This window comes from Phaseolus vulgaris, chromosome 5 (assembly GCF_051622355.1).
Source record: "Phaseolus vulgaris cultivar YP4 chromosome 5, ASM5162235v1, whole genome shotgun sequence".
NCBI classification, from domain to species: Eukaryota; Viridiplantae; Streptophyta; class Magnoliopsida; order Fabales; family Fabaceae; genus Phaseolus; species Phaseolus vulgaris.
In genome coordinates this window covers 15,713,984-15,724,115 of record NC_143502.1, presented here as the reverse complement: position 1 = coordinate 15,724,115, position 10,132 = coordinate 15,713,984, and the positions used below count along the sequence as shown (strand labels likewise).

At 32.6% G+C, this 10,132-nt stretch overlaps 2 protein-coding genes across 2 annotated transcripts; one reads left to right on the top strand and one right to left on the bottom strand.

Moving 5' to 3' along the window:
* Positions 1-342: 342 nt before the first annotated feature.
* LOC137834036 (uncharacterized) lies at positions 343-2,846 on the bottom strand. The gene is made up of 3 exons (XM_090302878.1): positions 1,580-2,846; positions 594-1,468; positions 343-429 (listed from the first exon to the last, which is right to left on the bottom strand). Exons 1-3 carry the CDS (start codon positions 2,844-2,846, stop codon positions 343-345), a joined length of 2,229 nt encoding a protein of 742 aa, XP_090159004.1.
* Positions 2,847-4,049: 1,203 nt separating this feature from the next.
* On the top strand, positions 4,050-9,256 carry LOC137835219 (Sodium Bile acid symporter family). Its single transcript, XM_068643618.2, has 7 exons — positions 4,050-4,752; positions 6,259-6,352; positions 6,635-6,668; positions 6,781-6,835; positions 7,757-7,840; positions 7,946-8,233; positions 8,978-9,256. The coding sequence occupies exons 1-7, from the start codon at positions 4,240-4,242 to the stop codon at positions 9,116-9,118; spliced, it is 1,209 nt and encodes a 402-aa protein (XP_068499719.1). The 5' UTR covers positions 4,050-4,239; the 3' UTR covers positions 9,119-9,256.
* The last annotated feature ends 876 nt before the right edge of the window (positions 9,257-10,132 follow it).

The window sequence follows — 10,132 nt, the reverse complement described above, 5'->3', positions numbered from 1 at the left end:
TTTCCTTTGTATTAGACGCAAGATCCATTAAAGTTCAATTCGTGGTCTTGCCACTCAATGAATTCTGTTGATCGTCATGTTATTGAAGTTTTTGGTCACCTCTCGTATCGAATTCCCACTCGCGCTTTACTACAATTGTATACTTCAAAAAGTCCACAAGAGGATCTCATCGGTATGTGATTGTTTCGCTTTTTTCTCGTTTTATAGCATGAGATTTTTAACTTTGCTAAATTTTTCATTGATTTTCAGCATTAATGGCAGCCACAAATCCGAAAGGTTGTTCATACTTTACAAAACTTCTTAACAGAGCTGGTGATGTTACTCCTCGGCGTAAAAATGTGGTCAACCCAGTAGTGGAGGTAGAAACTGTGGAACCTCTTTCTCGTATTGAAGCCGCTGAAGCCGTGAAGGATGATCACGATGCTGGACCTTCAAAAAAGTCCAAGAAACGTGCTAGAAGTAGCAAAAAGTCACATTCCTTTTCTCGACGCCACCGTCATTGTGAAGGTGGTTTAATGGAGCCTCTTCCTGAATCCACCGTCTGTGTAATCTGTGCACATTCTCCATTTTCCATTTGGTTTCTTAACAAGTACCACATTAGATAACCATGTAGTATATTGAGCTTCTCGGATGAAACCAACTTGCATCAATTTCTCAGTTTCCTCAATTGCTGCCTTCCGTCTTTCTTCTCCCAGTTTTCTTCGTTTTTGAGATATCGGTCTTGCTTCTCGGCAAACAGATAACTTGTGACAAATTACCTCTGGATCAATTCCAGTAATATCATATGGTCTCCAAGCAAATAAGTCTTTGTTGTTACGTAACACTGTAATAAGTTTGCTCAATAATTCTTCAGGCATACTTCCACCTATGTAAGTACATTGTCTCTCGTCCTGGCCTAATACCACAGCTGTTGTTTCTTCTTTCGGTTCCAACCTCTCATCATTCAATCTGGGGTCTAAATCCACCATTGCCACCATTTTTTCAGTATCTTTATTTGCTTTCAAATTCATCTTCAAACCTGCTGCATAACACTCTCGAGCATCTTTTTGATTGACATAAATTGTTGTTATCTCCTCCTTCTCTGTTGGGAATTTCATGTCTAAATGCGGTGTTGAGACTATTGCTCCCAACTTATTCAAAGAAGATCGTCCCAACAATACATTGTATGATGTGGAAGCATCCACCACTAAGTACCTGATTTTGATCTTTTTAGTCTTACTGCCTAATGTTGTCATTAAATCTACATATCCTTTTGTGCTAACTCTTTCACCCGAGAAGCCAATGATTTGTTCTCGGAAGGGTACAATATCTTCTTCTCTCAAGTGCAACCTTTTGAAAGTATCCCAAAACAAAATATCAACTGAACTCCCTTGGTCAACCAAGGTTTTCATGACGGCATACTCGGCTATTTCTACTGTTATCACCATAGGGTCATCATGATCAGGATCAATTTCTTGAAAATCTTCATCTGTAAAAAGCATTGGTGGCAAAGTTCTTCTTTTAAAAATATGATTAATGGTTCTAATACTTCTCCAGTACTGTTTTCTTGCTGACGAAGATTCCTTTCCAGAAAACCCACTTGAAATTGTGTTTATAAACCCTCTGACTGGCCTTCCCAAACTTCGCTCCCTACTTCGCCTTACTGACTGTGTGTTTTGATAAACCTCGTCACCTCTTCCTTCCGACCTTCTACCCCTTCTATCATCTCTCTTTTCTACTCTTCTATTTTCCCTTCTTTCAACTCTTTCCGCCCTTCTTTCTCCGATCTCACCCCCTCTCAAACCTCTCTCCGGACTTACCCTCATTCTTGTATTCCCTCCTCGAACGAAACATTTCAACTGCCCTGCTTGTATTAATTCTTCTATTTTATATTTCAACCCAATACACTCTTCTGTATGATGACCATGATTTTTATGATACTCACAACGCTTAGTGTGATCTGCTCTTTCCGGTGTTCTTGCTTTTCTTGGTGGTGGTATTATTTCTGCAGCCATAGCTTCCTGTAGAACTCTTGTTCTGTTTGTATTTAAGGGTGTGTATTGTTGGAACTTTCGACTTCTAAACTCTTCTCTGGCTCTTCTAGCCATAGGTCCACTTTCTCTTTCTATCACTCTCTTTTCACCACCATCAATCCTTACCTGATTTCGAAACTCTCTCAGTTCTTCCATCTGCATAAATTTTGATGCTCGCTGCCTTAACTCATCCAAATTGGTTGCGGGTTTCTTGCAAAGACTGTCAGCAAATGGTCTTGGTTTCAACGCTGTTATCATATGATGCATGGTAACCTCTAGGCTGAGATTTTGAATTCCCAAGGCAACCTTTCCCAAGCGTTCCATGAACATCCTCAATGACTCTCCCTTCTCTTGCCTTATGTTTACCAAGGCAATCGATGTTAGATGATGAGGACGACTGGTTGCGAACTGAGCACCAAACTTTTCCACCAATGTATCGAAACAATCCACATTTAAGGGTGGGAGACGTGTGAACCAACTCAACGCTGCCCCTCTCAACGTCGTAGGGAACACTCTGCACTTAACAGCGTCATTCCATGTATATAAACTGATTTGGGTGGTATATATTGCAATATGTTCATCAGGGTCTGTACTTCTGTCATATTTGTCAATAGTCAAATTTTTCCAATTGTCAGGTAGTGGAGTATCGACTATAACATCATAGAAGGGATGTTTTCTTGAAGATGCCCCTGCAAAAACCTCGGAGTTTTCGAGCAATCTTCTCTTTGTTTGGGAACTTTCATTATGATGAATCCTCTCATTCACTTGTGCTCTCAGCTGAACGGTCTCAAAGGATGAGTTCAAAACTGTTTCTTCTTGTAACTGTCTCCTCATACGTGCGTTTCGGCCCTTAACATACTTAATTCTTCTTCATTACTTTTTTTTAACATCTCAAACTCTTTCTGTAGCTGTACCAACATTGACATTGGCATGCTAACATTATCTGCCTGTTCTCCTCCCTGTTCTTCCCTTTGATTCATCTTGTCTTCAACCTTTTTCTACTACTTCTCGGCCCCACGGTAGGCGCCAAAATGTTCTTACAACTAGGACCAAGAACACTAGAATAAGGCTGATAAGATTAACTCCTTTACAAATCTTCCGAACTTGGGCTGGACTCTCTCGGTTTCTTCTTGGGCTGGATACTCTGGGCTTCTCCTCACGTTGGGTGCTCTCAGCTTCTCCTCAAGGTAGGTGCTCTCGGTTTCTCTTTCGGGTAGGTGCTCTCGGCTTCTCTTTCGGCTAAGTGCTCTCGGTTTCTCCTTCACACAGATGGGGGGGTGTACCTGCAAGGCGCTCCGATGCCAAATTCATAAATAGTTTAATGTTCATCAGACAAAAATCACTCTTGCTTACCTCTTATGTTGATCTCCTATTTATACAGTTTCCTTAATGGGCTTTTCACTTTACCTTTGGTCTTTCTTTCTACACCATTTTATTATTTACGCACCCCCTAACGCAGGTTTCTTATGTAAATTTGGGTCTTGCTATATATATATATATGTTTTAGTTTTATTTTATATATTTATTGTTATAACCGAGAGGTTATTTCGGTATTAGCTTTCGGCTTAACCTCTCGATTTTGACCTATCAATACACTAAACAATTGGAAAGAAGAGGATTTAGGTTTTTGAGAAGTTTAGTTATGAGGGTTCGGAGTTTGTGCCACATCTTCACCACTTAATGCCATAAAAATCAACTTAACAAAAAAAATCAAATTGAATCACTTTAAATAACTTTTTATTTAGGACTATTTTTTATTTTTTTAAATATGACGACTAAATTGATTAAAGTTCTCAAATAGTAAAACAAAAGAAGTAATTATACCTATAATATAATAAAATAAAAAAATTTGTAGATTTATGTACTCTTTGTACATCATGTACAATCAAATAGAATATTGAAGAATGAAATATTTAAAAGGCCTCAATTATATTTTCATAAATAGATATCAACCATTTAAAATTTCTAACTCATATTAAATTGTAAAGGGATGATATTTTGACACCTACAATAAAATATTAATATTTATAATAAAAAAGAAAAAAAATGTATTTAAATGAAATAACTAATATCATATTTAGTACAATTAAATTATCCGTATTTCTCATCTTTTTCTTTACTCACATAATAAAATAGAAAATTCATTCCAGTTTTCATTCATATATGATAGCTGGTCTATGTTGTCTTCTTTCTTCGTGGGTTTAGAAAAAAGCCGAGATTGCAGAAAATGCAAGCATTTTCTCCTGATGTGTATGGAGGAGTTGTTAGAGCGCAATCTCATTCTAACTTTGTACCAGTAATCGTTCCCCTCAAACCCAACCACTTCTCATTGACGAAATCCAAATCAAGTTCTAGAATCACACTCAGATGCAATTCTCAACCTCAACCATTTCCAAACCTCTGCACATCGAAATCGCCAACAATCTGCACTTCCAATGTCGCCCCAGTTCACTGCGGCATTTCGTCGAACAGGTACGGTGCAAATGAAGGTAAAAGTGTTGGGGAGTGGCTTGTGGTGGCCAGTGAGGTCCTTTCAACGGGATTTCCGTTGTGGGTTTCAATTGCTTCTGTTTTGGGGCTGATGAAACCCGATTACTTCAATTGGGTCACTCCCAAATTGAGCATCGCGGGGCTCAACATCATCATGCTGGGAATGGGTATGACTCTCACTCTTGATGATCTCCGTGGGGTTCTAGCCATACCTAAGCACGTCCTCTCTGGTTTTGTGATTCAGTATTCGGTTAGTATCCTTACACTGTCGTGGTTATTTGAATTTTGTTTGGTTTGTTCTATGAGCAAGTAGTATAATTAAAAGAGTGTTTAATCTATCAACCAACAAGAAAATTGATATGTGTGATTTATTAAGACGAAAGCTTGTTTGGGTTTAAATTTTTTTAATAAAATCTCATGTTCTATAAAAGAATGAAGTTGAAAAATAAAATCTTACTAAAATGGATTAGTGAGTTCAAATTATTAAATACTTTGTATCAATGATTAAGCAAAAAGAATGAAAATCCAATTAAATTGAAATCCTGTAAAAAAGAAAAGTTAAAATGAAGCTTGTTTTTACAATAATGAAGTCAGAATACTTAGTCTTCACATTTTGTATCCTTAAATGATGGTTTTGTTATCTGAGTGAGATGTCTCTTTGTTTATCAAGATATGCTTTTTATCTGTCATGATGTTATCTTCAATTACTTTATTTGAGAAGAGATATATTTGTTTTAATACTGATACACGTGTAATTAATAAATAATATATTACTTCAATTTACTGTATTTATAATATTTTAATAAATTTTTATGTAAAAGATCTGTATTAAGTTCTTCAAATATCTTGTCACTGCATTTTAAGTATGATTTCAACCACTAATTATAATTATATTATGAGGTCATTAATCTCTCTATTTGGCCACCTATAAAAACTAATGCTTAATATACTTATATGGGTAATGCTATAATGTTTATAACACTGGCAATATATGATTAATTGAATATTATTAGTTTGTAATGTATTTGTTGATTTGTGATGTAATTATGATCATGTATGTTTTTTTTTACTGTTTATAATATAAATGTTATTTTTAAGGGTAACGATGACTCAATTTATTATTAGACTGTGTTTTTTTTTGGTGAAATTATAAATAATTTTTTGAAAGGCGTAAAGAAAACGAAAAATTAGGCTAGACTGAATTGTAAGAGATGGAGGATACAAAGATGTAATTAAATAAAACATTCAAATTTAAAATGTCGAGTAATATTTAAATTATTATGTAATATACTAAAAAATTAGACAGAAATCAAATAAAGGCTGCTAAAAGAGTTGCAATAATTTATTCAACAAAAAGGCTAAGAAAATGATATATAAATTTTTTAAAATATTTGAAGATATAAATATAAAAATGATTAAAAAACATCTTAGGTGATAATAAAAAAATGCTCGAAAATTATATTGAAAATGGATAGCAAACTCATTTAGGAAAAAAGAAAATTATGTGACAACCCTAAAGTATTATACAACTCTTTATGATGTGATGATTTTAGAAAAAATATATATAATAAAAAATAAATTTATAATTAAATAATATAAAAAAAAATTAAAATAATAGTATTATTAATTGTAAAGTGATAGAAAAAATGTTGGATTTCAATATATTAGGGTGAAAAAAAATACATGGTAACCTTTTCACTACAGTTGTACAAGAGGTATGCTTTGTTTGTTTGTGTGAATTGCTGATAACTTTCAGGTGATGCCACTATCTGCATTTCTTATAAGCAAATTCTTAAATCTTCCATCACATTCTGCAGCAGGTTTAATTTTACTTGGGTGCTGTCCAGGAGGTATGAATTTTAATTTTGTGGTTCTTCATTTTGTTAAATAAATACTACAACTACTACATATGCTTCTTATTTTCCTCGTTGAGGATTGTCTAATGCTGTTACATGTTGACATTATAGTTCTGTTTTTTCATTTTTGTGTATTCAGATTGCATTATTGATTAGAGCTCCAACACTTCATATTTTGTCATTTTTCCTCTTTACCTTGTCTACTTTTGCATTGTTAACACAATTCTCTATCCACCCTGTACTTATATTTTACATATAGTATTTGTTTGGTTGTAGGCACCGCCAGCAACATCATAACATATCTTGCACGGTATAGATATTGCTCCTCAGAACTGTTGTTTTGTTATTCCTATTAATGCTTTTATAATGTGCTTGATTTAATAAACAAGGTAATCTAATTAATGATCTTTTTGTTTTGGTAGTGGAAATGTGGCTCTTTCTGTGATAATGACAACTTCAAGCACCCTAACTGCCATGGTTAGTGCCTTAATTTTAGTCTTGTCTTTGGATTTCCCTATTGGATGTCCAATTAATGGCTTTACTTGTACAATGATACACTTACAGCACACTTTTTGATATTTCTTTTAATAAAGTCTCTATTATGATTAAAATTTATCAAAAATAATATTTAAATTCTCCTTTAATAAGTTTTCACACAAATTTTGTAATTTTTAAATAAATTTTATTCAATAGAAAAGGCTATATTGAGAGTCTGATACAATTGTACTATTACCACTTAAATGGTGATCATGTTTGAATTTGGTATGAAATGTTTTGTCCATCAGAGCCTTTGGTTTTCTTGTACTAAATTATAATTAAAGAGAAGTATTTTTTTCAGAGCAATTTTGAAACTGCGGTATACCACATTACAGTTGTGAACTGCTGCCTTTCACTGTGATTTTTGTCCAACTAACATTTTTCTTAAATAAATAAATGAAATGGAGAAGTGGAACTGACAGGATAATTTTTTTTTGGGGTAAATAATTATTTTAGTTTTTTGAATGTGTAAACATGCAATAATTTAGTCTTGTGAAAGAAAAATGACTTAGTCCCCAAATATCCAAATAGTGTTATAATTATATGTTTTTGTTAGTTTTATGAGATTATTTTGTTAGTAAACGGACATGCCTATGATTAGTTTAACACTAAATTATATTTTTCAAAAATCAGTTTAACATTAGGCTTTAAGTTTAATAACTAATTTATCTTTAAGTTATTCAATATAATGTAATTGTCGCACATTTTACATTCAGAAACTAAATCATAATTTTCATTCTTTTATAAACTAAATCATACTTTTCATTCTTTTATAAACTAAATAATCATGATTTTACATGTTAAGTAACCAAAATGTTCATTTACCCTTTACTTTCTCACGTTGAAAACTTAACTATGCAGATCATGACTCCTTTTCTGACAGCCAAACTTGCTGGTAAATATGTAGCAGTGGATGCACCTGCCTTATTGATTTCAACATTGCAAGTAAGCTAGCTTCTCAATTAATGAATGTTGTTTCTGATTCATAATTTGGTTTGATGCTCCTTTCTTATTGACTTATTGTTACTGATTCTCAAAATCTCTCTACAGGTTGTGCTAGTTCCTGTGTTGGCTGGTGCATTTCTGAATCAGTTTTTCCAACCTATTGTTAAATTTATCTCTCCATTGATGCCACCGATTGCTGTAACAACTGTGGCCATCTTATGTGGAAATGCTATTGCCCAGAGTTCTTCAGCAATGGTTGTGTCTGGTGGACAAGTTCTGTTTGCCACCTTCCTTCTTCAAGCTTCTGGCTTTTTATTTGGCTATCTACTTGCAAGATTTCTTGGGCTAGATGTGTCATCATCACGAGCCATATCTGCTCAGGTTGGCACCAAGGTATAGTTAGTGTCCCTTTTAATAAATAACAATTGAAATCAATTTGTGTCACACATGGTTCAATGAAAATCAGTGGCTTTGCATCCCTTACTCCTTCAAAAGTAAGGTTGTCTGAGATTACACCAATCATTTTACCTTTTTAATGGTAAATTTTTTTATAAAGCCACATGGTGTAATTTTTTTAAATAACTATAAGGTTTGTTTAATATATAAAAGTATCACTGTAATATTTTTTAGACAATCAAATAGAGTTAATGTAAAAGTAAAAAGAATAGGAAATTTGTATAATCTCACAAAATCCTCTAAAGATATCAATGTAATATACAATACTCAAATTCATATTAGAGTATTGATATCTGAATATTTTATCACTTCAATATATTTTACTAAAACCTGTAATATTTTATCTCTCTTCTTATTATGCCACATTAATTAGGGTTAATTAAATTTAGTCCTTCTAAAATTTTAATTAACCCAATTGCTTATTATACTTATATTTATCTCTCCAAGTGTCAATGTTCTTAATTTTATCAAAATCAATCTTACTCTACAATTAGTCACCCAGTATTTTATCAGTTCTTTTTCAAAAGACAAAGCATTTTAGTATTATCTTTTAATCAAAATCAAAATTTTATTTTAGTAAGATAAGATTGCAAATGATCAAAGTAATTATATTTAATATTTTTTATCAGTATCTGTTGGAAACTTTCTATAATACATTTGTGATAATTTATCATTTTGTAGAACTGTGTTCTGGCGATTGTTCTGGCTACAAATCACTTTGGAGATCTCCTAACTGCAGTACCAGGTGCTGTTGCAATTGTGAATCAGTCAATTATTGGTAGTATTCTTGCAGGAATTTGGAGACGCTCTGTGCCTGTTTAGATGAAACTCTCAAAATATTTACTTACAAACCTTATGGTGACATTTTCTTCTTATTTGGTTATTTAAGAATTATTAACAACATTAATGACTCTTGTTTCTGTTTTTGGATATGATTTCATTGTACTTTTTTTGTCATCATTTTGATTTTCATTATTTCAAAGAATTTAGTTTTATTATTTGTAAAGGTTATACATTTGTTGCATGTTATAGTTAGACGTGTTAAAATCTGAATCCATACAAAATAATCAAAAAATATTTAAGATTTATTTAACTTTTTTTTCAATATACTTATTTTCTTAACCAAGAGGATTGGTTCGGATTTCGAATTAAAAAATAGGACCAGAATGAAATAGTTTATTATATTTAAATATAATATTATATGTTTAGAGTTAATTCCCAATTAATATAGATGAATGTGTTTCTTAAATATTATTTTATGAAGTGAGTGTTATTTTACTTATAATATATTTATATTTGTAAAAAAATAATAACAAATTTGTATTATATTTCATTTATTTATGATTTTGTGATAATTTTGAAATTATAAACAAAACAATAATAAGAAGAAGAAATTTGAATATGTTTCTTTACTTGACAATTTTTTTATTAAAAATATACTTGTATAGACAAAGTGGACCTAGATAGTAGTGATGCTTGTTGTAACAATTGTCGTAGGTTTGGTTGCTCGGTTGTCTTGCTCCTTAGAATCACTCCTTCAAAATTCAAGACTTCATGAATTCGCTAGTGCTTAGTTGTGGTTGACATGCAAAAACTACTTTGACGATCAAGTACTCTGTGTTCGAAGTTTATATTGAAAACTAATAAAAGCATACCTTATTCCACTATAGAGGGCTTATTTATAGCATTGAGTCATGGGTCATTTCAATGATGAGCTGAATCTAGCACACATCAATGTTAGTTGATTTTTAGGATGGTTATCCTGATTTCTCGGACCATTACCCAAATTTAATGGGATGTGACCCTGATTCTTAGGGAGTCTTCACAACTGCCTTA

Excerpts from the sequence above, each read along its gene's own strand:
- LOC137834036 (XM_090302878.1), bottom strand. The coding sequence starts at position 2,846 with ATGAGGAGACAGTTACAAGAAGAAACAGTTTTGAACTCATCCTTTGAG. Across the intron at positions 1,469-1,579 it reads GTTTATAAACACAATTTCAA|ATGAAGATTTTCAAGAAATT; the intron begins GTGGGTTTTCTG and ends TGCTTTTTACAG. Across the intron at positions 430-593 it reads CTACATGGTTATCTAATGTG|GTCCAGCATCGTGATCATCC; the intron begins GTACTTGTTAAG and ends ACTTTTTTGAAG.
- LOC137835219 (XM_068643618.2), top strand. The coding sequence starts at position 4,240 with ATGCAAGCATTTTCTCCTGATGTGTATGGAGGAGTTGTTAGAGCGCAA. Across the intron at positions 4,753-6,258 it reads GTTTTGTGATTCAGTATTCG|GTGATGCCACTATCTGCATT; the intron begins GTTAGTATCCTT and ends GATAACTTTCAG. Across the intron at positions 7,841-7,945 it reads TATTGATTTCAACATTGCAA|GTTGTGCTAGTTCCTGTGTT; the intron begins GTAAGCTAGCTT and ends ATCTCTCTACAG.